The sequence below is a fragment of the Hyperolius riggenbachi genome, chromosome 2 (assembly GCF_040937935.1).
Source record: "Hyperolius riggenbachi isolate aHypRig1 chromosome 2, aHypRig1.pri, whole genome shotgun sequence".
Taxonomy (NCBI): domain Eukaryota; kingdom Metazoa; phylum Chordata; class Amphibia; order Anura; family Hyperoliidae; genus Hyperolius; species Hyperolius riggenbachi.
In genome coordinates, this window is record NC_090647.1 from 546760439 (window position 1) to 546787703 (window position 27265).

At 45.4% G+C, this 27265-nt stretch overlaps 1 protein-coding gene across 1 annotated transcript in view; it reads left to right on the plus strand.

Moving 5' to 3' along the window:
* TMEM39A (transmembrane protein 39A) overlaps window positions 1–25528 on the plus strand; it is a 42379-nt gene extending 16851 nt beyond the window's left edge. The window contains exons 5-9 of the mRNA XM_068266222.1: window positions 7513–7667; window positions 10032–10380; window positions 13999–14186; window positions 19486–19606; window positions 25186–25528. Coding sequence (XP_068122323.1) covers window positions 7513–7667; window positions 10032–10380; window positions 13999–14186; window positions 19486–19606; window positions 25186–25419 — 1047 coding nt within the window. The 3' untranslated portion in view covers window positions 25420–25528. The remainder of the gene's footprint in view (window positions 1–7512; window positions 7668–10031; window positions 10381–13998; window positions 14187–19485; window positions 19607–25185) is intronic.
* Window positions 25529–27265: the final 1737 nt, after the last annotated feature.

The window sequence follows — 27265 nt, forward strand, 5'->3', positions numbered from 1 at the left end:
CCCTTTTCTCTTCCTTGATAGAGTCATTAATGCTCCTAATGTGTTCTTGTATACGGGTTTTTAACTCTCTTTTAGTTTTCCCTATGTAGTATAAACCACAAGGGCATGTTAGCTGATAGACTACATGTGTGGTATCACAATCTATTCTGCTATTAATTTTAAACTGCTGTTTGTTACTGGAATCGTAAAACACATCTGTTTCATCAACAAAGGGACAGACTGAACATTTACCACATCTTATCATACCCTTAATACCCAAGGAACCCCTATCCTGATCAGGTTTATACTCAGACTGTACCAGTAAATCAGACAGATTTTTGTTTCTCCTAGCGGTCAGCATGGGAGGACAAACCACCCACCTCGAGGAAAAATGCAAAGAAAGGCATTCTGAGAGGAGGGGGAGGGGGTGGAGTAAAAACTAGACAACATACTTTTTTAGAACGAAAAGAAGGATCAGGAAGAGCAGGAGGCAGCGGGTCAGAAATGAGACACAGCAGTCGAAAATAACTAATGAAGACAATATTCATTCCAACAATGTTATCAACTTGACGGATGTTAGGTTGGACAAGACAGATATAGATTTACTCAATCGAGGATTAACTTTCTGTCCCTCACATCAAGTGTCACAATTTGAGATCTTTAAGGATTTACAATTATTTTTACGTAAAGTGTTATTAAAACTACAATTTCAGGGTGACGCGGATGTGGGTGATCAGGAATTAATGGGTTACATGGACATAGATGAATTTGAAATCATTGAAGGGGAGGAAGGTGAGGAGTTGGGTTTGGATGGCTGCCTGCCCCTACATACCAATATGAGACCCAGATCCACTTATATGCCTACTATACAAAAAATAAATATGTCTCATTATTCAATGAGTGCATAGTAGATGAGATCAATAATTGGACGGAGGTTACTGAACATGTGGATAATTTAACTACATCAGAAAGAAGGTCCCTGTCACGGTTAAAATATCTGAAAGGGGTGGTTATTTAAAAAAAGTGATAAAGGAGGGAATATAGTTCTCATGCCGGAACAGATGTATCTGGATGAGATTAATAGACAACTAACTGATAACTCCTGTTATGAAAGAATCACTTTTAACCCCTTTGAAAAAGTTAAAGATCAATTAAATATTAGGCTCCAGTGGGGCAATTTGGACGGAATTCTAACTGAAAAGGAATATAAAGCATTATTGGTTTCTGAGTATACCATCCCAACACTGTATATATTACCGAAAGTTCATAAGAATCCTGCACGTCCCCCTGGGCGCCCTATTATTTCAGCAAGGGGTTCTTCCCTGGAAAAAACAGCTCAATACATTGATAAGAAATTAAAACCATTGGTGGAGAGGCTTCCATCATTTGTGTTGGACACCATGCATTTTTTGGAAAAATTGAGGAAGGTCAGCATCCCACAGGGGGCCCTACTTGCAAGCCTGGACGTAGAATCTTTATTCACTTCCATCCCCAATGACATTGGTAAACAAGCTACATCTAAATTTCTTGAACGATTTTACCCTCATAATGAAGGCCATAACGATTTTGTAGATTCCCTCTTACAGTTTATTCTTACAAATAACTTTTTTACTTTTAATGGCAAATTTTACAGACAAAAACGGGGTGTCGCCATGGGAGCGGCTTGCTCTCCTGCGTATGCTTGTCTCCACTTGGGGGCTTGGGAGGAGGAGATAGTTTATAACCATGCCCTGTACAAAGAATATGTACTATTGTGGATTCGTTATGTGGACGATATTTTTTTGATCTGGGCTGGTCCCAAGGTTACTTTTTTTGAATTTGTGAAAAGTCTTAACTCAAATAAGTTCAACATTTTCCTTACTTCTACAATAGACGAAAATGAACTTGATTTTTTTAGACATTAAGGTGTCCAGGAATGATGGGGGCCTGTCTACTAGGACCCATAGAAAGAAAACTGCAGGAAACCTACTCTTACACTATAATAGTGCCCATTTAAATTCTCAGAAAAGAGCTGTACCTATTGGACAATTCCTCCGGATTAGGAGGAATTGTTCCACAACAACAGAGTACTTAAAAGAAGCCCAAGCTTTGAGGGCAAGACTACGGGCAAGGGGTTACCCACATAAATTGTTGAAATCAGCCTTATATAGAGCCCTGCATACGGATAGACATACGCTATTGATGAAGAAGCCTAAAGTTGCAGTAGAGGATTTCCCCAGAATGATTGCTACATACGGGGGACACTGGGATAGATTAAAAGAAACCTTGGAAAAATATTGGCATATATTGCTTAAAGATGATAAGATTGCTACAATAGTGGGCCCCCGACCGATGCTGACCGCTAGGAGAAACAAAAATCTGTCTGATTTACTGGTACAGTCTGAGTATAAACCTGATCAGGATAGGGGTTCCTTGGGTATTAAGGGTATGATAAGATGTGGTAAATGTTCAGTCTGTCCCTTTGTTGATGAAACAGATGTGTTTTACGATTCCAGTAACAAACAGCAGTTTAAAATTAATAGCAGAATAGATTGTGATACCACACATGTAGTCTATCAGCTAACATGCCCTTGTGGTTTATACTACATAGGGAAAACTAAAAGAGAGTTAAAAACCCGTATACAAGAACACATTAGGAGCATTAATGACTCTATCAAGGAAGAGAAAAGGGACAAAACCCCTATTTCCACTCATTTTGCTGAATTCCATGAATCCAGCCCGGCTGGACTGAAGGCGAAAGGTAGATATTGCCTAAATATAAGTATCAGGTTTGAGAAGACTGAGTCTATATTGTATAGGAAAGAAAGTTATTGGATATATACATTGGACACACTATATCCCAAAGGTTTAAATAGGGACCTTAATCTAAAGGTGTTTTTGAAATAAACGGTGCCGGCCGGTATTATTGGGATATAAGGGATATGCTATCTGGTTTATATGATAATGGAACGATAATTATAAGTATTGTTGTGTGTACTGAGGGGCAAAAGTATGGACAGATAGTGCCTGTGAGACATAGTACTATGGTCTGTTTTTCTGGAATGTAATGGAGGTTAATTGAGCAATGTCCACTAGATGGCAATGATGGCATGAAGCTTAACTCCCCTACAGGCATGTATGTTCTATATTTGTATGCAAACATATTAAAAGATGCAGGGGACTGCATATATATATTAACACCACTAGGGGGCGCTATGGATGCGAGTGCATTCGTTGGGCATGCGAACTGTGTCATATGATGTCATTGGGATGAATAGACCTGCGCAGTACGTAGTCAAAGAACTACTGGCGGAAGCGACCTCCGGGTCGCATAAAAGGTGGCCATGTGATCCAGCGCAGTTGCGCAGTACGTCCTGAGGAAGTCCCTAGGCGGGGCGAAACGCATCGACGTAGGCCTGCGTCACGCGCTGAGATGTGCCTCTCCGCCCCCCTCTGCCCTCCCGCTGGATCGGAGCGCGGTGCCCGGAACTATGGCGTGTATCTCCAAAGGTTGGATTTCCGCTTGGACGCGATGACACAGGCTTAAGGCCCCGAGTTGGATACTCCCGCAGACATACATCACGGACGCTGCGGTTAGCCGGGCCGGCTTAGTAGTCTATGCGGACATTGCATCTCGTACTGATACAGGAGGTGGTAACTATGAGAAAAAGTTTATATGACACTAATATCCACAGAGCTCCATGGTGGAACATTGCATGCACTGATACCTGGATGGTGAGATGCACGGCTTTGCTGAATTAATGATCCTTTCGTCAACATAGGCCTGTAATCTACTTGGTAGCAACTTGGCTAGGTGCACCAGCCCTCTTGTGTTGAAATGACTCTTAGAAAAAAGCCAGTGATCTTTCATGACCTGCTATAATGACGTTTTTGATGCTGAACTTTGTTCCATGCAATTGAAGTCTGGATTGGGAACTCTTGTGGAATTTTTTTCATATTTTTCATATATGCCATCATAACTTTGTTCTCATTTTTTGTTTTTTTGGGGGCGACGACCCCTTAGTACAGAATCTTTAGGAGATTGCTTGTGTTTGGGGCATGGTGCTGTGATTTGCGGGGGGGCATAGGGGGGCATGGGGTGGTGCATTCATATTGCTGTTGACCACCATTATTGTCGACACATGGGATGACGCAGACAATTGGACAAGCAATTGGCATATTAGATGCTCAATCTCTTGGCATTGTAAGTGTCCGGGTTTGCCTCTTCCCATGTGTGGATTAGAAATGGTTAATTTTGTCACATTGGCACTCTGTTCAGTGCGCAGTCGTCTGGGACTTCCTGAGGAGACATTTTGGGGGAAGTCCCCGTATAATGATAACTGTGCATTATAAGTGTGTGCAATATGTATAACTTGAATAGGTCCCATTGCGATTGACCCATGAGAATTGATTAACATTTTGTAATAAATCCAGGTGGTTGAACAGCATATACTGGTAGTAGTTGTGGTTTGTTTTGTATGTATGCATGCAGCCTTGAACTCGGTGCGTGAAAATAATCAGGAATTGAATTTATTTAGCCCAATTTCAAGCTGCATATTATTTTCAAGCAAGCTGAGATTAGTTAGAAAAAATAGTTTCTCGTTCAAAAAAAAAAAAAATCATTACCAACCCAGGAAGGCTATTCAATTTAGCTAATCAAAGCTTTGATCTTCGAGCTAATCTAAAGTGGAAATAAACTTGAGATAATGAATTGTAGGTGTAGTACGGACAATAAATAGAACATTAGTAGCTGTGCAGTTTCTAGGCTAAAATGCACCCCCCACCCCGAAGCAAGGTATGGGTGCCCGCAGTATAGGTTAGCCAGGTCTAGTTGCACTCAGTATAGATTCCCCCAGTATAGGTAGCCCAGAATAGGTACCCCAGTATAGGTAGCCAGCTATAGGTCCTCCCAGTATAGGTAGCCAGGCATAGGTGAGCCAGTATATTTGCCCCCGGTATAGGTTAGCCAGGTAGGTGCCTCCAATATAGGTAGCCAGTATAGTTGCCCCCAGTAGAAGTTAGATAGGCAGGCGCCCCCGGTATAAGTTAGATAGGTAGGTGCCCCCCCCAGTACAGGTTAGCTAGGTGGGTGCCTCTAATATAGATAGCCAGAATAGTTGCCCCCAGCATAGGTTAGATAGGTAGATGCCCCCAGTATAGGTTAGTTAGGTAGGTGCCTCCAATATAGGTAGCCAGTATAGTAATTACCTGTATAGGCTAGCTAGGTAGGTAGGTGCCCCCAATACAGGTTAGATAAGGTAAGATAGGTAGCTGCCCCCCAGTATAGGTTAGATTAGGTAGGTGCCCCCCAGTATAGGTTAGATAGGTAGCTGCCCCAGTATAGGTTAGGTAGGTGCCCCCCATAATGGAGGGGGGAGCCGCGGGGAGGGCAGCCCGACCTCTACCTCCCTTCCCTCTCCCCGGGCCACCCTCCGTGCTCCCCCCTCGGACTGCAAAGCAATGCGCAGGGAAGCGCTATACAAAACTACTCACCTCCCTGGTTCCAATCGCTGCTCACTCGCCGCCAGTCTCCTCTCTGCATAGACGCTGATACACACGCTGCTTCCTGTTTAGCCAGAAGCAGTGTGTGTGTGTGTGTGTGTGTGTGTGTGTGTGTGTGTGTGTGTGTGTGTGTGTGTGTGTGTGTGTGTGTGTGTGTGTGTGTGTGTGTGTGTGTGTGTGTGTGTGTGTGTGTGTGTGTGTGTGTGTGTGTGTGTGTGTGTGTGTGTGTGTGTGTGTGTGTGTGTGTGTGTGTGTGTGTGTGTGTGTGTGTGTGTGTGTGTGTGTGTGTGTGTGTGTGTGTGTGTGTGTGTATCAGCGTCTACTCTATGCAGAGAGGAGACTGGCAGTGAGTGAGCAGCGATTGGAACCAGGGAGGTGAGTAGTTTTGTATAGCGAGGGGGGAGCACGGAGGGCGGCTCGGTGAGAGGAAGGGAGGGAGAAGTCGGGCTGCCCTACCCGCAGCTGCGGCTCCCCCCTCCATCACAGCGCCCCCCCTCCCAACAGTGCTCACGGCGCCCGCACGGCCCTGGAAACGGCCATGATTAGTAGCAAAGCAAAGAGTCTCATGTTTTCCAGTACAGGAAGAGTTAAGAAAAAAACAAAAAAAAAAAAAAACTTTGGTTGGTATCTAAGCAAACGGTCCAACTCAGTCTTGTTTCTGAAGAGCCAAAGAGCTGTGATAGACAGCTTGAGATAAGGTTTTACTGCAGGAAAGTCCAAAGGGTCATTAGCTCTGCTTTGCTTTTCAGCTTAGGCTGAGTTCACACTCAGGTGCTTTTTGCCCAGGATTTGCGCTTTGCTGATCCTCGGCCATTACCAAAGCACTGCTGCACAAGTATTCCTATGGGATTACTCGCACTACATCGATTGGGGCGTGTTTGCGATTTCCGCTGGTCGCACACGTGTACTACGTGTAGCATTTTCCCTGCAATTATTCAGTGAAATGAGAATCGCTAAACGCAATTGCTGATAAATTGCAGAACACCACAATGCATAGTCACAATCGCCAGGCAACTATGACAATCTGATGCAATTTTACAAATAAAGCTATATAACTGAAAATAAAACTGTTACTATGAATGTTGTGTTTTCTCTCTCTCTCTCTCTCTCTCTCTCTCTCTCTCTCTCTCTCTCTCTCTCTCTCTCTCTCTCTCTCTCCTTCTCTCTCTCTCTCTCTCTCTCTCTCTCTCTCTCTCTCTCTCTCTCTCTCTCTCTCTCTCCACATCCTCTAGTGCAGGAAGAAAATATTATTTTTATTTATTTTATTATATACATTTTTTTTTTTAGACACCCCCCCTCCCAATGATACAGTGTGCATGCTTCTGTTTCAGATTGTTTGGTTTTCATGAATGCAAGATATGGGTTGGATGTAGCTTTAGGCACAGTCAGGTCCAGATTTACCATAAGGCACTGTAGGCACGTGCCTACATGCGCCGGATGATGGAAAGGCGTCCCACGTCCCTACCTGAGCGCCTCCCTCCTGCCTTCCCTATGCAGAGTCACTAGCTGAAAGTAAGTGAGAGGTTACTCACCCAGCTCTCAGCATTCCACCGACCAGATCTCCCTTCAGTCGGGGGCACCTCTAGCTACCTAATACTGAGGGAACCTCTGGATACCTAATGCTAATGGACACCTGTAGCTACCTATGACGGGCAAGGGAAGTACGGGAGAAGTAACAGCTGGGACAGTTAGTACACTTGCAGTGTGGTTCGGAGGGAGTTTGTAGGATCATGGAGGGCGGAGTCTAGGGTACCAGGACATCTGTGCCTATGGGCTCCTGTGACATAAATCTGGGCCTGGGCATTGTTATGTGTAGATCTTGTAGAGTTAATGTTGCTATGAGAGCCCCTCTGCCACTGGGCTGCTGTGTGTCGGCAAGGCTCGGGAAGAGGCAGATTGCAGGTGTCACGTGACCATCACCTCCAATCCTGGACTGTCTTGTCAATTCAGCATTCTGTACTGCCAGTTAGAAAGCAAAAAGAGCATTAACTGTTGCTGCTAGCTGTCATGTTTCCTTTAAGCAAGACTCTGATTGCCACTCCTGTTTTCCAGGCTTCTCAGGTAGGATCATCATCCATGGTCCACTACAGCGCTCTGATCACCGCCCGCCTTGTCCTGCTCACGCTGTGCGGGTGGGTGTTCTGCTGGACTCTGGTCAACCTGTTCCGCAACCACTCGGTTCTCAACCTCCTGTTCCTGGGCTACCCGTGAGTCACCACTTCCATCTGTGTGTTTATGTGGACCATACCGTTACATTTATTGCTCACTTACTAATATGGCTTCACCACACTAAGCGTTACAGCATTTGGCAATGCAGAAAACTGCTTGTTTAAACGAACCTCTTTTCAAAAGCGAATTTACTAAGCCCTTTACCACATGGAAAAATAAAGTTACCGCGGTGCTGTAAATTACCAGCTTGTGCGGTAAATACTTCAATAAATGAATTCACAAAGATAAGAATATTTGGTGAGAAGTCCGGTATTCATCTGCAGCCTGGAGCTGTCGGTGACTAACAAACAGCCACTGGATCAAATGGAAAGGCAAAGGAGCCAGCCAGTAGGAGGAGCCACGCTATTCCTACTACTCACTCCATTGGTACCGATGTACCGCCGGGCGGGGCTTCTAAGAATAAACAAAAATGGAGATGTAGGAGCAAGGCACATTCATAGATCTTTCCCTTGTAAACCTTTAGCTGTGAACAGGGAAAGACATTTACAGAGAATCAGAGGGACTAGAGATGACATGCAGCTCTAAAGGGACTCTGGATATGGGAGAACACCAGAGCACAGCTTGCTGCCAAGACCTACTCCATAGCTGGTTAGACTTTTACTTATTACTGAGCAGGTATTAAAGTGAACCAGAGACGAAGCACCCTCATGTATTTTACCATATAGATCAGTGGGGACATTAAAGAAAACGCCTACCGTGCTTACTGTTTCATTCTGCACTGCACAGCCTGTTTCTTATCAGACCTGATAAAATCCCCGACTGGGCATTCAGTTTGGCTTTGCTATAATGAATCAGCTATAATGATTCCTGAGCTGAGCCACAAGGGGGCAGGCTTGGACTTGAACAGACATGAGAGAACACAGACTGAGCTATAAATATTCCTGAGCAAAGCCAGACTGAATGCTCAGTCGGGGATTTTATCAGGGCTGAAAGAAGCAGGCTGTGCAGTGCAGAATTAAACCGAGAGTAGGGTAGGTGTTTTCTCTAATGTTCCCATTGATATATATGGGGGTGCTTCGTCTCTGGTTCCCTTTAAGACTTGTACACTTACACACTTAGAGATTTCCACCCAATGTTCCAAAACAATCAATTCCTTTCTGAAAAGGAATCAATTCCTACCATACATAGTTACATAGTTATTTGGGTTGAAAAAGACATAGGTCCATCGAGTTCAACCAGAAAACAAAGTACAACACCAGCCTGCACTCTCACATATCCTTGTTGATCCAAAGGAAGGCGAAAAACCCCACAAGGCATGGTCCAATTAGCCCCAAAAGGGAAAAATTCCTTCCTGAGGCCTGGTGCACACCAAAACCCGTAATGGTTAATACGTTTTTCCTCCATGCGCAGATCATGTCCTCTAGTCCTTTGAGAAGGCCTAGGGACAAAAGCTCATACACTGCACATGAATTTCCAATAGATTCCAGCAGGAAATCAAACTGCAGATTGTCACTGTTCGATGCAGTGCAAAGCTATAGGCCATCAATCTGCTCTTGCTCCACCCCCAATTATTTTAAATGTTCCATCCTGTCCAATCTATACTTTCGATTGATTTTTATTTTAGTCAAAATCTATTTGGGGAATCGATTTCTCGCGCATGAATCTAATCTGCAAGGAATTAAATTAGAAAATCAATGAATGTATAGCCACCTTTCGTGAATTGAAGCCACTTTTTGGTAAATCACTGAATTATTACCACATGTATGAAGATCTTAGTGAATTTCGATCCATCGGACGACATCACTGGGCTGAGACGGTACATACGTGTAGTTAGCCTGCTGGCTATATCAGTGTTCTCCCCAGAAATGTTTTCCAGCCGGGTGGCATGAAATAATAGCCGGGTGGCATGAAAAAATAGCCGGGTGGGTTGAGATGAGAGAATGCAGGGCTGGTGCTTCTGTGAGCAACTCTGCTTATAGTATAGGAGGAGGTGAGCCGATGACAGCCGGGTGGTGACTGAAACTAGCCGGGTGGAGCACCCAGCTAAAAGAGCCCGGGGAGAACACTGTATATGACATCATGCTGTGGGCAAGGCGAGTGGGGAGAACAAAGCGATTGGCCGGCGCTTGGCCAAATTGATCCACATTGCTGGTTGGGGGTTGCTGTACACAGGCTGGATTATCGGCAGAAACAATTGTTATCGGCCAACTTTATTCTACCATGTATACGGGCCTTGAGAGACCAATCTCTTCTGTTGCTATCGTTAGAGGTGTTTTTTTAAACTTTTTTTTTTTACTAAGATTATCTGCCAATTGGTCATTGATTTATTTTCCAAAGACTTTTATCTCACGTGTGTTCACAGCTTTACTTGCTGTCTCACTCCTGTCCTTCTCTCTCTTCAGGTTTGGTGTCTATGTACCTCTCTGCTGCTTCCACCAAGATAACCGCTCCCAGCCTCTGCCCACAGATTGCGGATACCTCGTCCAGGACTCTCTGGTGGAGGACGGTGCTAATGGCGTGGCCACCCTCGTCAGACCCAAAGACTTCCTGTCCCTCCTCCGCGAGTCCCTGAGAGAGCAGTTCCACACGCCTCCCACTATCCCGTCCCACAGCTGCCCGCTGTCTCCAGACCTCATACGCAACGAGGTGGAGTGTCTGAAAGCGGACTTCAACCGCAGGATCAAAGAAGTCCTCTTTAACTCCCTCTTCAGTGCCTACTACGTGGCGATTCTGCCGCTGTGCTTCGTGAAAGTACGTCTGGCTCTCCGCTCTGTGGCTTTGCTCAGGGGACGGGATGTTTATGCTAAACCTTTGCTTTCAGTTTATTCTTTGGCAGTAGAAAGTCGATGAGATGCAAATAAACCCAACTTGTATGCAAATTAAGGCCGGTTTTACACCTGGCCATTGCAGTGGGATGCTCCGCCCCATAACATCGCAAATGCAGAAAAATTCATTCTTATGACCCTGCATAGAGTGCGCCGACAGGTTCATATGCATGGTGACCCCACAAACCCCTCGCCCAGTGATGTACTACGTGCTGGACAGGAAGTACATCACTGGGATTCCTGGATTTCCCAATAATATTCGCGTTGTTCTGCGCACCGCCAGCACCAATATATTTACACTTTCTGCATAGCTCATTGACTTTCATTACTTCCCCTGTGTCGCCGCAGAAGTCCAACGGTAACGCACTGTTGACTTTGTGGCGGCTTAGCAGCCGATTGGGAACTACCAGCACAACACAGCACGGTAACTGTGCTAGGCCCCATTGTCTTGTAACGTCGTTGCGTTACCTTGCAGTAAAACAGGGTAGCGCAAAGCACACTTACAAGGCAAGTGTAAAAGGGGTCTAAAGTGTACCTGAAGGTAAAAGTTCTCCAAAGGGGTACTTGCCTCTGTAAAGGGAAGCCTCTGGATAACCCAAAGGCTTCCCCAGTCCCCCTCGCCTCCACCTATCCAGTGCTAGGACCCCGCAAACCTCTTTAAGAAGGACTTGTGGAAGAATGCTCGCAGCTGCGCTCCCGTCCATGAACGAGTATGGCTGTACTGCGCAGATGCAGGACCGCTCTCACCTGCGAGACTCTGTGCTATGGTGCAAGTCATCCTGCAGCTGTGCAGTGTGGCTCTGCTCGTTCACGGATGGGAGCACGACGTTGAATTTTCAGAGGGACCCAGCGCTTGATCAGTGGTCTCGAAGAGAACATAGAAAGTATCTAAATTTCTGCTTTTTATAAAATTACACATCTGATATGCATGTTCAGGGTCTGTGGCTAATACGCGCAGAGGATCAGCAGGAGAGCCAGGCAATAGGCATTATGTAAAGGAAATTAATATGGCAGCCTCCGTATCCCTCTTATTTTAAGTTCTATGCAATCTGACTGTACAATCAGTTGCCAATCTCACCACTTTTATGGAGCATAAGAGACAACCTGGAAAATATATCCAAGTCACAGTGAATCTATTGGTGTCATACTACATGGATATTGGTAAAATTGCATAAAAATCGTACAGTCAGATTGCATAGTGTCTGTCCACCTTTAGGGCTGTTATGGTGACAGGTTAGGAACAAATAGCCATACACTACCTCCAGTTAGAGCAGGCATGGGCAAACTTGGCCCTCCAGCTGTTAACGAACTACAAATCCCACAATGCATTTGCCTTTGAGTCATGACTGTGGCTGTCAGAATCCTGCAATGCATTGTGGGACTTGTAGTTCCTCAACAGCTGGAGGGCCAAGTTTGCCCATGCCTGGAGGCATACAGCAGCCTTGCAGAACTGTTCAGCTTGAGAATGGACTGATCTTATCCTACAAAGATGTGATGCACTCCAGCTGTTGAGGAACTACAAGTCCCACAATGCATTGCAGGAGTCTGACAGATTGGCAGAAGGATTCACTCTCGTTCAATGGTCTACACACTGGTACACACTTTCAATTATGATTGGCCAATCACTGACCAGTTTTACTACCTCCATGTAGTTTGAGTGTTTACCTACACAATCTGCTCATAGTATTCATTTTTTGTCGACCCTCGTGCTACATGAAGATGGTAAAATTGATCAGTGATTGGCCAATCGTAATTGAAGGTGTGTACCAAGCTTTAGAATGCTTTGGAGAGCCTAATGCCTTGAGTGACATTTAAGCCTGGTACATCAAATTTGGATTTGGCCAAACTTGGCCAATTTTACTACCCCCGTGTATGATGGTCCACAGATGATGCAGGCAAGCTCTTGTACTGCACTGCAAGAGGTAAACTTGACCAGACAGCCAATCGAAATTGCATGTGTGTATGCACCCCATGGTAAGCAGGCTCCGTAATGTATTGTTTATCTTGGGCAGCATGGTGGTTGAGTGATTATCAAAAACCCGTTGCATATTTTAGTTCAGGGTTTAAACCGTGCCCTTCTAAACTTTTAGTGATTTTATTCTTATGGGCTCCTCTGTTACAGTGCACTTACCACTGGTTTACAAGTAAATTATACTTGCCTAACAGGAGGCAGCTCATCTTTGTTGTGTATTTTGTGCTGTGTGAATGCTAGGAGGAACAGCTTGCAGCTGCCACGTTGCCAGGGGAAGGAGCTTGTGAGTACAGATTGTACAGCACACAAGAGCTCCCTCATATATGGCAAGTATAACTTCAGTAGAAGATAGTGGAGCGTTTAAAGAGGAACTCCAGTGAAAATAATGTAATACAAAAAAGTGCTTCATTTTTACAATAATTATGTATAAATGATTTAGTCAGTGTTTGCCCATTGTAAAATCTTTTAAATCCCTGATTTACATTCTGACATGTATTACGTGGTGACATTTTTACTGTTGGCAGGTGATGTAGCTGCTGCATGCTTTTTTGGCAGTTGGAAAATGAAGCACTTTTTTTATTACATTATTTTCACTGGAGTTCCTCTTTAAAGAGGCTTCACCCGTTGTCCTAACCAGAGGGTATCTCGTGCTGCCTCCTCCGAGGATCGGCTTGTCGGCACTTGTCGCTGGTGTGCGCAGTAGCTTCTTTTCCCTCCGGCTCCGGTGGAAATAGTCTCCTAGGTTCCGCTCTACTGCACAGATGCAGAGGGCTCGTGTCTGCACAGTAGAGCGGACCCAATCAGCCTGGGGGTTGGTGGCTGCCAGCTCTGGAACGGAGGGATGACGAGGGACAGGGGATGCCTTATTAGGATCCAGAGGCTTCCCCCTCCGGAGGTATCTGATTTTTATTTAAGGTCACAGTTTTTATTTAAAGCAGAATGTACACAGATTGGACTTGGGCCAATTAACCTCCCTGGCGGTAAGCCCGAGCTGAGCTCGGGCTATGCCGCGCAGGGGGAGATCTCAGCCCCTGGTGGGGCGATTTTCATTCTGTAAATTGCTGTGCGCGCAGCCAGCACTTTGCTAGCCGCGCGCACAGCTTGATCGCCGCCGCTCTGCGGCGATCGGCCGCACGCAGCGGCTGAAGAGGCCCCGCCAGAGCCCTGCGCTGCCCGGATCAATGAGTTCCGGGCAGCGCTATGGGCTGGATCGGGTGTGCCTGACGTCAGGACGTCGACTGACGTCCATGACGTCATCCCGATCGAAGCCAAACGGGAACGCGTTATATACGCGTTCCCCTGTTTGCTATAGATGCCGGCGACGATCGGACTAGAGGGCCACATGCGCCCTCTAGTGGTGTTTCATGTAGCTACCACTCTGGTAGCTTTACATGAAACATTAAAAAAAAATGGAATTCTGCAATTTTTGCAGAAAAAATTAACCGCCAAGGAGGTTAACAGTGACAGGCTGAGTATGGTTGGCGTGCAAACTGGAATTATTTGCATCCCATCGACCGTTTCTACTGGATAAAAGAGAAGACTCAACCTTCTTTCCCTGTTGTTGTGTTGCAGAGCACTCAGTATTATGACATGCGATGGTCATGTGAGCACCTCATCATGGTGTGGGTCAACGCCTTCGTCATGCTCACCACCCAGCTGCTGCCGCCCAAGTATTGCGACATGCTGCACCGCTCAGCGTCACACCTCGGAAAATGGCAGAAGCTGGAGCACGGTTCCTACAGCAACGCGCCACAGCACATGTGAGTCTCATCATGAAGTACAGCGGTTTGCAAAAGTATTCGGCCCCCTTGAAGTTTTCCACATTTTGTCACATTACTGCCATAAACATGAATCAATTTTATTGGAATTCCACGTGAAAGACCAATACAAATTGGTGAACGTGTGAGAAGTGGAACGAAAATCATACATGATGCCAAACATTAAAAAAAAAATTAACTGCAAAGTGGGGTGTGCGTAATTATTCAGCCCCCTGAGTCAATACTTTGTAGAACCACCTTTTGCTGCAATTACAGCTGCCAGTCTTTTATTCTGTGTACACACGTTGCGATTTGATTATTTCCAACATGTTCGATCGGGCTTCGATGGATACAGCCGCGGCTGTGTCTATCGAAACCCAATCGAATATGTTGGAAATAATCGAATCGATACCGCGGATCGATCGGGAAATCGCAACGTGTGTACCCAGCATTAGGGTATGTCTCTACCAGCTTTGCACATCTAGAGACTGAAATCCTTGCCCATTCTTCTCTGCAAAACAGCTCCAGCTCAGTCAGATTAGATGGACAGCGTTTGTGAACAGCAGTTTTCAGATCTTGCCACAGATTCTCGATTGGATTTAGATCTGGACTTTGACTGGGCCATTCTAACACCTGGATATGTTTTGTTTTAAACCATTTCATTGTTGCCCTGGCTTTATGTTTAGGGTCGTTGTCCTGCTGGAAGGTGAACCTCTGCCCCAGTCTCAAGTCTTTTGCAGACTCCAAGAGGTTTTCTTCCAAGATTGCCCTGTATTTGGCCCCATCCATCTTCCCATAAACTCTGACCAGCTTCCCTGTCCCTGCTGAAGAGAAGCACCCCCAGAGCATGATGCTGCCACCATCATATTTGACAGTGGGGATGGTGTGTTCTGAGTGATGTGCAGTGTTAGTTTTCCACCACACATAGCGTTTTGCATTTTGGCCAAAAAGTTCCATTTTGGTCTCATCTGACCAGAGCACCATCTTCCACATGTTTGCTGTGCCCCCACATGGCTTGTGGCAAACTGCAAACGGGACTTCTTATGCTTTTCTATTAACAATGGCTTTCTTCTTGCCACTCTTCCATAAAGGCCAACTTTGTACAGTGCCCGACTAATAGTTGTCCTATGGACAGATTCTCCCCCACCTTGGCTGTAGATCTCTGCATCTCATCCAGAGTCACCATGGGCCTCTTGACTGCATTTCTGATCAGCGCTCTCCTTGTTAGGCCTGTGAGTTTAGGTGGGCGGCCTTGTCTTGGTGGGTTTACAGTTGTGCCTGGATGGTGTAATGGTTAAGGGCTCTGCCTCTGACACAGGAGACCAGGGTTCGAATCTCGGCTCTGCCTGTTCAGTAAGCTAGCACCTATTCAGTAGGAGACCTTGGGCAAGTCTCCCTAACACTGCTACTGCCTATAGAGCGCGCCCTAGTGGCTGCAGCTCTGGCGCTTTGAGTCTGCCAGGAGAAAAGCGTGATATAAATGTTGCCTTGTCTTGTGCCATACTCCTTCCATTTCTGAATGATCGCTTGAACAGTGCTCCGTGGGATGTTCAAGGCTTTGGAAATCTTTTTGTAGCCTAAGCCTGCTTTACATTTCTCAATAACTTGATCCCTGACCTGTCTGGTGTGTTCTTTGGACTTCACGGTGTTGTTGCTCCCAATAGTCTCTTAGACAACCTCTGAGGCCCTCACAGAGCAGCTGTATTTGTACTGACATTAGATTACACACAGGTGCCCTCTATTTAGTCATCATTAGCACTCATCAGGCAATGTCTATGGGCAACTGACCGCACTCAGATCAAAGGGGGGCGAATAATTATGCACACACCACTTTGCAGTTATTTATTTGTAAAAAATGTTTGGAATTGTGTATGATTTTCGTTCCACTTCTCACGTGTACACCACTTTGTATTGGTTTTTCACATGGAATTCCAATAAAATTGGTTCAGGTTTGTGGCAGTAATGTGACAAAATTTGGAAAACTTCAAGGGGTGTGAATATTTTTGCAAACCACTGTATATTGCAAATTTATTCTACTGCTGTAATGGGGATACAAATTGTCACTCTTCTCAATGTCCCTATAAGGCCTGGTCCCTCCTTTCCTCTTCTGATCCTAAGCACAGGATTTGAGGAGAGATCTCCCCAGTGGGGACCTAGACAGCACTTAAAGCACACCTGAAGTGGGATGGATATGGAGGCTGCCATATTTATTTTCTTGTAAACAACACCAGTTGCCTGGCTGTCCTCCTGATCCTCTGCATCTAATACTTTTAGTCATAGACCCTGAACAAGCATGCATATTAGATGTTTCTGACAGAAGTCTGAATGGATTGACAGCATGCTTGTTTCAGATGTGTGATTCAGACACTACTGATGCCAGTAAGTTCAGCAGGACAGCCAGGCAACTGGTATTGTTTAAAGTAAACCCGATAAAAAAAATTGCCCCAAAAGGATACTTACCTCAGTAAAGAAAATCCTCTGGATGATCCAGAAGCTTCCCTCATCTCCACCGATCCAATGCTGGGAGCCCCCAAACCTCTTTAACAAGGTCCTTAAATGGGCGTGACCACACTGTGCAGGCGCAGGACGCTTTGAGTCTGCTCAGTAACACGGAGCAGAATGTGACCAGGTTTTTTTTCCACTGAGCCAGAGTGACTCCGTGTTACTGCACTGGCACAAGGCATCCTGCGGCTGCACAGTGCGGCTACTCTCGTTCACAGACGGGAGCCCAGCTGTGAATTTCCAGAGGGTCCCAGTGCTGGATCGGTGGTCAGGAGGAGGACTTGGGAACTCTCTGGAGGATCCACAGGATTCCCTCTACAGAGCTACAAGTATCCAACTTATACTTTTTTCGAAGTTGAAGGAAATAAATATGGCAGCCCCAATATCCCTCTCACTTCAGGTGTCCTTTAAAACTCGTCTAATCTATCCCAAGATGGACAACGATGGTTTTCCTGCGCTGCTGCAATGGTGAAACGGCTTCAGGAGTAATAATTATTATCCTCATGAGATAAGCCCCTAGGTGCTGCTCTCCTACTGGGTGGCTCCACATACTGTATAGATGCAAGAGGAGAGAGAAAAGAGAGCGCTCCAATGGTGCATTAAATCGCTTTTAATAAACTTGCAAGTAAACATTACACTTATAAGAATGTAAGGTTGAATGCGCGTGTAGTCGGCCGACCAAGGCATAAGTCTCCTTTCCACAAGTCTGGCCAGAACCCGGGAATGAACTAGTCCACTCACAGGCTAAAAGTCCAAAATTGCGGGAGGGTTATGAGGAAGGCATGGTTAAAGGCGAAACTGGTAGTGACGCAACGGCACTGGCGAATAGAGGCCACGCCCCCACCCCGCTAACTCTGGACTTTTAGCCTGTGAGTGGACCAGCACGTTCCCAGATCCTGACCAGACTTGTGGAAAGGAGACTTCTGCCTACACACGCATTCGACCTTACATTCTTGTAAGTGTAATTTTTACTTGCGATTTTATTTAAAGTGATTTAATGCACCATTGGAGCGTTCTCTCTTCTCTCTCCCCTTAATCTATGGCAAGAAAAAGAGTTTCTGGTTAGATGACCATGTAAACCTCCTCTCGGGAGAAGTAGTTCACATTATTTTTATTTTATTTAGTAGAGTGAGAGCTGTGTGACTGTGACCTCTGTATAGCGCTCCAATCTGTACTGAACTCTGCTGCTCGTCTCATTCACCTCTCCTCTCGATCTCCCTCTGCTGCTCCTCTCTGTCAAGCTCCTCATTGGCTGCCAATTACCGAGAAGATCCATTTTAAACTCCTAACTCTAACCTACAAAGCTCTCCACAATCTTTCTCCCCTGTACACACCTCCTAACTGGTTTCCAGATACCAACCCAACTGCAATCTCAGATCTGCTCAAAAGCTTCTTTTGTCCTCCACTAGAATCATGGCTGGCATTCACGTATAAAAAATTTCTCACGTGCTTCACCCCTTCTCTGGAATGCCGTTCTGCAGCACATTTGTCACTCTCCAACCTTTAAAATCTTGAAATGCTCCCTCAAAACTCACTTTTTCTGACAAGAATATGCTCTAAAACCACAAAACACTGGTTCACACGACAGTCAGGGGTCCCGGAATCTGCCACAGACCGGGACCCCTAATTTACCATACATTACACAGAGGGAAGAGACAGGGGAGCCCTGGACCTCTCACCACCAGGGGAATCGCCCACACTGCCTCTGAACTGAATGCTGATGCAAAACACGAAAAGCAAATGCACCTTCCCAGCTAGCACATTCCTACCTTATATCTGACCAGCAGACGCCTGTCGGCCAATCGGGTGCAATGGTATACACCCTTTGTTTGCCGTATCAAATCTAGCAGGAATTGCATGAATTGCATACATTTAGCAGCATTCAGGTGGGAGGTTTCGGTCGGATGTAATCGTAGATTATTATTATTATTATTATTTAGTATTTATATAGTGCCGACATATTACGCAGCGCTGTACAGTGTATATATATATCTTGTCACTATCTGTCCCTCAAAGGAGCTCACAATCTAATCCCTACCATTGCCATATGTCTATATTATGTAGTGTAAGTACTGTAGTCTAGGGCCAATTTTAGAGGGAGCCAATTAACTTATCCGTATGTTTTTGGAATGTGGGAGGAAACCGGAGTGCCCGGAGGAAACCCACGCAGACACGGAGAGAACATACAAACTCTTTGCATATTACTCAGCAGGGACACCACGATAAGGTACAGCCCCCACATGGTCCCCCGACCCCTAAACTACACAGAAACCCCTAAACAGACCGGGACCCCTAAACTACCATGTGATACCCAGAGGGAGAGACAGGCGAGCCCTGGACCTAGCTGGGAATGTGCATTTGCTTTTCGTGATTTGCAAGAATATTCTCTAACTTAGGCCATTCCCCCTTCAACCTCTCAAGTTTTACTCCTTACTAGATATCCTAAACAGACATGCCTGTATGTATAGCGCACACCTCCCTACCTCTTGTCTGCCCCCTATTCCTTTAGATTGTAAGCTCGCAAGGGCAGGGCTCTCTCACCCTTTAGTGTCTTAGATTCTGTTGTTCATTTCGTAGCTTGCACTCTTATACCGTTTATTCATCATGTTATATCTGCTATTGTAATCACCAGTTCTGCATTTTGTACCCGTGTCAGTATTTGGTGTATATCATTGTCTGTATCATTATGTACCCCTTGTTTGTTTTCCTACTTTGTACAGCGTCACAAATATTTTGGCGCTTTATAATTCAATAATGATAATCCCTTGTGATAACGTGTCCCCTCCTCTCTCCTCCGCAGCTGGTCAGAGAGCACAGTTTGGCCGCAGGGCGTTTTGGTACGACACAGTCGAAGTTTATACAAAGCCGTGGGGTCCTATAATGTAGCAGTGCCTTCAGATGTCTCGCACGCCAGATTTTATGTGAGTACCGCCTGCTGAGAGTTACCCATTCCCTGTTGGTTGGAAGGAGAAAAACCCCTGGTCAGTGAGATGCAAATAATGCAGATTCTATGCAGTTTGAAATCGGAGCAGTCATTTTCAGCAGCAAGCCAATCTGTCGTTGTCAATCTGCATGCAGTTTGCATGAGAATTTGCATGCAAGGTGCATGCTTCTGATCATGTGATTGTGCCTTAGGAGAGCGTATCTAACAAGTTGCATGCTGGGAAATTTACACAGGCAGCTCCACTGAGTCTCCTCGCTCAGTGCAGCTCTAGAACCTAACAAATTGCATTTTATTTATTTTTTTCTCAAAAGTTTTCAAGTTAAAAAACTTGATTGAACGAGTTATTGCTTGGGCAATTCATTCAGGGCATTGGAGTACTTGAAAGTGTGTGTAGCTTAGCTGAAATCCAATAATTTTTTGTTAAACTGGAATTTGTATGCACTTATGAATGTACAGTATAAAGGTCCTCTCTCCTACAGCGTGACCCTGATTCTAGCATCCTGTACCCTCTCTGGGGCTGTTTACAGGGATGCATCTCTTCCTTCAGTGTAATATCTACATTTTCATTATTCTTCATCACCTGTGTCTGTTAAATCCTCAGTAAAATGAAAGCCTGAGTCCAGGCAAGTCATTCAAAGTTCTTCATGTACCTTGACAGGTCCCCTAATCTAATGTAACTCCTTTAAAGGGAACCTGAGGCGAGTGTGATATGGAGGCTGCCATATTTATTTCCTTTTAGAAATTACCAGTTGCCTGGCAGTCTTGTTGATCTTCTGGTGTCCGTAGTATCTGTCACGGAATAGCCGTGAGGAGCGCAGGCGAATCGGGCAGATTCGCGCAGTCAATTTTCTGATTGCTTCCCGGTTAGGTTCGCGCAGTCATTGCAGCGATCAGAATGACATTTTTTTTTTGTTTCTTTTAAAAGACCACTTTGCTCCCCTAACACCAAATGGCCAGGGCCATTCAGGCACTTTCTCAGAGGAAGTGCCCAGGCAACCAGCTGTGTTAAGGGCCCTTATACATTAAGTTTCCACACCTCAGGGTTGGCAGAAGCTCATCAAGTGGATCTTACTGTAGCCAAGCTGGCACCATTCTCAGCAGGAATTGTCACGCGTGAGCTCTGAGCTTAGGAGTTCAAAGGACCAGCAATCTCTCAAGCAGGCAACTTTAAACTCCTGCTGAACTGTTAGTTATGAGATAAATCATAAACTGCTATATTTGTCATATTTCCTGTGTTGCAAAGCTGCCCGGCTCTTCAAACTCGCAGAGTGTGTCGGACCTCGCCTGGCGCTGGTACTGAGAAGGTTCCAGAACATTCTGAGTTATGGGCTGTCAGGCAGTTCGAAAGTGACCTGGTGATACCACAGGGGTCCTACCCCTCGTGTTTGGTATCATTGTGCTAGATAAATCCAGACTGACCTGAAAATATTATTAAATCTGCCTTGACCTGTACGGCTCTGTGAGACAGAGCCCATATATGGTTAGATATGATTTTTGGTCCCCAGGAGAAGGGGGAGGGCTCGTCTCAGGTTCTAAGGGGGTGTGGTTCCCGCCCTCACTCCTCCTTACGTTGTCAGGGGTATAAAAATGGCAGAGGACCCAAAATCAATGTTTTCCACTTTGAGACATCATCCAGATTACATCCTTGCCAGCTTGAGGACATGCTGGCATCCGGCTTGTTTGGACTTTGACGCTGAGTTGCCTGATTCTGAATCCAAGGACTTAGCATTTCTTTCCCAGAAAGGACATATTTTCACCTGACCTTAAGTATAAGTATTTTCTTCCCTTTTTATTTTCATACTGCGCTATTATTGTCTCTCTAATTGTTGATTTTAATGATTTTCTGTATATATTAATTATTTATCTTGCATTTATAATAAAAGACTTCTAAAAGTCGGTTATTTGTTCAGCTACCCCTGCTATTCAGCCACACAAACCGAATCCTTGCTTCTGAAGATCACTACTGAGAATTATTAGTCAGAACAGGGTGTGTTTTAACCGTTTTATTTGCAGGTCTAGAGTCAGCCAGTCAGTGGGCTTCTCTGTCCCATGTTAACAGAGATGGTGGCAGACTAGTATTTTGTGCTTAATAGATCGCACGCCTCCCTCTGGTCTGTCTGCTGCCAAAATTCCAGCGGTTTCAGCTCATCGATTGCGTCCACGAGATTGGATGGTCTGTGTGCTGAAACCGATTGGAAGGCATTGTGCGGTCCGGCCACTAGGGGGCGTATGACAGTATCTGATTCTCAAACCTGAACCATGTGTGCAGCTAATCCAGTCAGACGAGCCAGAGCACCTGATCTGCTGCTTGCTTGTTCAGGGTCTATGGCTGAAAGTATTAGAGGCATTGGATCAGGAGAACAGCAAGGTAACTTGCATTGTTTAAAAGGAGATAAATATGGCAGCCTCCATATCCCTCTCAGTGCGGGTTCCCTTTAAGTTGTAATAAAGCTGCACTTTATATATACTCATTAGTTATTTGATTAAATGTCTCCTGCTCTTCATTCAATTGATGCAATCTAGTAAAGACTGTGTATTCAGCTAACAAGGCAGGTCCTGCATCTCCTCCAGGCTAGGAGGAGGGGGAGGAGCTTTCAGTCTGCTGCATACTGTCAGTTACAACACTGACTTTTGGGTGCAGTTGGTGAGCTCTAGCTCATAAGGAGCCACCCACTGCTCACCAGATACTTGGCTCCCACCATGCATTGCAATGGTACAGATGTGGACAGCACATTTGACAATACTGTAGTAAATTCAGCAGCCATTAATGACTGGTGTCAGGAGACTGGGAGGGTTTGGACCAGGTAACTATTGGGACATTGGGGAAACTTTGATGAAATAATTTAGAATTTATTATAAGCCATGAAATGTTAGTAGCAGATGTACATTTCTGTTTGTGGCTGAAGCTGTGAATAGGGCTTGGTGAACACTTGTGCAAAGCTGGAGGGTTTAGAACGCCCCCCTTGTTTCTAGTTTAGTTGTACTAAAATTTGGTGGGTTCATGAAATGGGAACCCGTTCCCTCATGGCCATGCTCCCCTCTGTGTACGAGCACCGCCACACTGCACAGGCGCAAGTTCATGCCTTTGCAGCAAAATAGGGAGGTAACATTTTTTTTTTTTTAACCACCTATAGGTATCTTTTAACCACTTGGTGCAAAATTAGGTTGCTTTAAAACATCCATTTTGCAAGAATAAGTGCAACAATTTTATAAATGTTCATTTTGCTAATGTGCTTAAAGAGTAACTGTCAGGCTGCAAAAGCTAATTTAAACCTCTATTCTGTGTTAGGCCTAGTGCACACCAGAGCGGTTCTGCTGCGGTTTGCGATCCGCTTGCGGCTGCGGATACGCTTGGGTAATGTATTTCAATGGGCTGGTGCACACCAGAGCGGGAGGCGTTTTGCAGAAACGCATACTCCCGCGCTGCTGCAGATTTTTGCGGATGCGTTTCTGCCTCAATGTTAAGTATAGGAAAAACGCAAACCGCTCTGAAAAACGGCACTTCAGAGCGGTTTGCCAGGCGTTTTTTGCTACAGTAGCTGTTCAGTAACAGAAATCTACTACACCAAAAACGCTTCAAAAAACCGCAAAATGTTAGCTGAAACGCTACAGAAAAAGAAGGAAAAGCGTTTCAAAATCTGCTAGCATTTTGCGGATCTGCTAGCGGTTTTTGGTGTGCACCAGGCCTTAAAACAGTTTAGAAGGAAGCCAAAAAGGTAATACTGAAGTTAAAAATCTCTCTTACTTTATGTTTGCTGAACAGCAAGGCTGTTATTCCCAGGCTCCTAAGGAGGCCGGCAGGCCGCATAACAGATACTGCAAAGCATTCTGGGGCTGCTTCCTCTACCCACTGCACTCTCTTGGTCCTCCCCTTCATTTCCCTATCCCGCCCTAAGGCTGCTTTCACAGTGAGAAGTTACAGGCTCATGTTACAGCAGCTTGTATCTTGCAGTCCAGCTCACAACACTGAAAGATCGATGTGCTGTTCACAGGGCACATGTTCTGTTAGAATATACTGCATGAGTCTGCTATTGTTCCTAGCCACATGGCTAATTAATATTCACTGCACAGTAGTGTTGCCTGGATCATGAACCATTAGGATCTTTGATCCGGATCTTTTTTTTTGTGAGTCGAATCATCAGGAAGCAGGGTAAGGGAGGATATTACATCACAATTGGCTTCTTACAAGACAGACAAACATGGAACCTGCCATGGGCTGTCAGGAGCATCATTCTCTGCATATACTATATAAAAATTCTGTGAAATCCAAACGTGGACAGTGAAATGCATATGTAATGTAAGTACAGCCAATCTTTAGCTACTGATATATGTGTTTGTTTTTTTCTCTGAGACCTTATACCTAACAGCTCCTCTTTAAAGAGAACCTGAACTGAAAATTAAAACTCAAAATAAACATAAACATGTCATACTTACCTCCTGTGTAGTCTACTCCTCAATCTCCTTCTCCTCTCCTGCATCCTGTTTGTCTACTGCAATCAATGGGATTTCTCCATCCTCCATTTTGAAAATGGCCATTACCCCATAACAGCTTCCTGGTCCGCACACTGTTAAACTGTCATATCGCCCACTTGAGCCATAGGGAAACACTGACATTACCTTGCACATTCAGTTGTAACTGACAGCAGCTGATATGTAACTGACAGCAACTGGTATATTTCAGTTCTGACAAAATCTTGTCAGAACTGGAAGGGATCACTGTAAGGAGAAAAAGGTGAGCTTCTGAGAGGAACTGATGGCGCGGTAAGTATGTAATATTCATTTGCATCTATGTCATGTGTTTATTTTAAAATAATTTTACTCACTTCAGGTTCCCTTTAAACAGTCACATGCACATGTGTCCAGGGCTGAGGAGTCGGAGCAATTTTGGGTACCCGGAGTCGGTAGTTTCATAAACTGAGGAGTTCTGAGTCAGAGTTGGATGATTTATGATTTTTGTACCAAACTCACAGACCTGGGTAAGTATTAGACTAAGGAGTCTGAGTCGAGGAGTCTGAGCAATTCTGGGTATCTTGAGTCGATTGTTTCATAAACTGAGTCTGAGTGAGTTGGATGGTTTTTGTACCGACTCCACAGCCCTGTGTGTGTCGCAGGGGCGTGGAGGAGCAGGAAGTGGTTAAAGGATACCCGAAGTGACATGATGAGATAGACATGTGTATGTACAGTGCCTAGCACACAAATAACTAGGCTGTGTTCCTTTTTTTTCATTCTCTGCCTGAAAGAGTTAAATATCAGGTATGTAAGTGGCTGACTCAGTCCTAACTCAGATAGGAAGTGACTACAGTGTGATCCTCACTGATAAGAAATTCCAACTATAAAACACTTTCCTAGCAGAAAATGGCTTCTGAGAGCAATAAAGAGGTAAAAAGGGGAGTTTCTTATCAGTCACATACACATGGTGGGCACAATTTAGGTGGGAAGCTAAAGGAAAAAAAATATTGTTGCCAAACAAAATGGGGCCTTTTGTGGGTGTAGGTCAGCTGTAGTGTCAGGTTATGCTCGGTTTATTGACCTTTCGATTTATTTTTGTTTCCACAGTTCTTATTCCACCGGCCGTTACGGCTCCTGAATGTCCTGGTGGTGTTGGAGGGCAGCCTGGTGCTGTACCAGCTGTATTCTCTGCTGCGCGCAGAGAAGTGGAACCACACCCTCTCCATGGCGCTCATACTCTTCTGCAACTACTACGTCTTGTTCAAACTCCTTCGGGACAGGATCGTTCTGGGAAGGGCTTACTCCAGCCCCTTCAACAGCTACGGACTCAAACCCCACTGAAATGCTGTGGCCCCGCCCAGTGGACAATTTTTGTTTTTTTATTATTATTTTTTTTCTGGGGGGGTTTGGAGAATGTAACCGCAGATGAAAAAAAAATCAGAAAAAAATATTTTCATACAGGTCTATTTTTTTTCTCTCAATGTTTATAAATATTTAAGATATTTTATATTTTGTATACTTTTTTTTTTTTTTTGTGTTCACCGGTTTGGGGAAAGCTGTCCCTACGAGTGTACCAAACGTCTTTGGTTTTATAATGCAGGTATTATTGTATACATATAGGACTGGCGTATGTGCATGTCTTGGATAAAGACATGGCAGCCCTGAGGCTCCTCCCCTCTGCAATCACTGTCCCAGAGAGAGGTGGGGAGAGGGTACCAGGGACCCTGAGGCTCCTCCCCTCTGCAATCAATGTCCCGAGGGGAGGGGTTGCCAAGAACCCTGAGGCTCCTCCCCCCTCTGCAATCACTGTCCCAGAGAGAGAGGGGGAGGGGGTGCCAGGGTGAAGTGTTACTAGGGGCTCTCTCAGACGGCCCCGCTCCGTGCCCAGTGACTTTTCAGTGCCACTTGCCTGTGTTTAATGATGGCAAAGCTTGATAGTATTGACAAACAATAAAACGAGATCATTTTCATAAGCCTGTGGTGGTTGTCTTGTGTGAGAGGAGGAAGTTGCTAAGAGTACCTGTCAACATTCCTTTTGTGGTCCTTCTACAGGACAGCTACGCCAAAAACGGAGCGAGGCATGTCCTCAAAGCAATCATTTTTAATGTAAATTATAAGTATTCTCTTTCTCTAGATTTTATTATATTCTCTAGATGTTTTAAATACAAAAAACAAATTGTACTGTGTAATTTTTCACCTATCCGTACAGGTTTAAAGTGAATGTCAAGTGACAAAAAACAAACAAACAAACACCTATGGACAGGGGATGCGCTGGATCCTATAGAGCAGAGGAGCCCACACGTTTTCAGCTTGTGAGCAACTTTAAAAACTAGCAACTCAAAACGATCTACCTGTGTGCAATTTTAGGAGCACAATTGTATGTTATGACCTGAACCCGAATTCTGGCCACTTCGGGTTCTGGCCGGTCAAAACTAGAAATCGCCATCTCACTGCGGCCAATGTGAGAAATTTAATTGTATCCTGGAGGCTCAGTTCCTCCCCCCCCCCCCCCCCCCGGCTATTGCTCTTCCCCCTGCCCCCCTCCTATTGGCTGCAGCCAGAGTCCTTTGTCGCAGCAGGGAAGCAGAGCGGGAACACTGCAGACATTACTTTTACCGCCACCCATTCTGCAGAAACGAACGGCACGAATCACTGCTTTCCTGCCACAACGAACGACCCTGGGTGCATTGTGTGAGTCCCTGACTGCCAGAAGCCAATAGGAGGAGGGCATGGAGAGGAGGCAGAGCCAGAGGAGAGGAACTGAGCCGCCAGGATTCAGTTAATTTTGGACATTGGCCGCAGTGAGATGGCCACTTCTAGTTTTGACCGACCAGAACCTGAAGTGGCCAGACTTCGGGTTCTGGCCGTAACATATATACAGAATGGAAAATGTGGTGCGGTCTGGATCTACCATGAAGTCTTTGTGATCTACCCAATGGGCACCCCTGCTCTAGAGCCTACCCTGTCCTCTCTTGCTCCCCTCATTCCAGCATTATCACCCCTGTTGTGTGTACTCGATGAATTGGTAGAATACATGTCCGTGAGCCCTTGGGAGACTTCGGAAGCATTCGCGTCCCCGAGTGCTTCTGAGGACGGTGGCTCCGGTTGCACAAATACACACGCAATGCGCTCACGCATGTGCAGTACGGAGCCCCTACTTCTCGAAAACCTCAAGGGCACGAGTGTT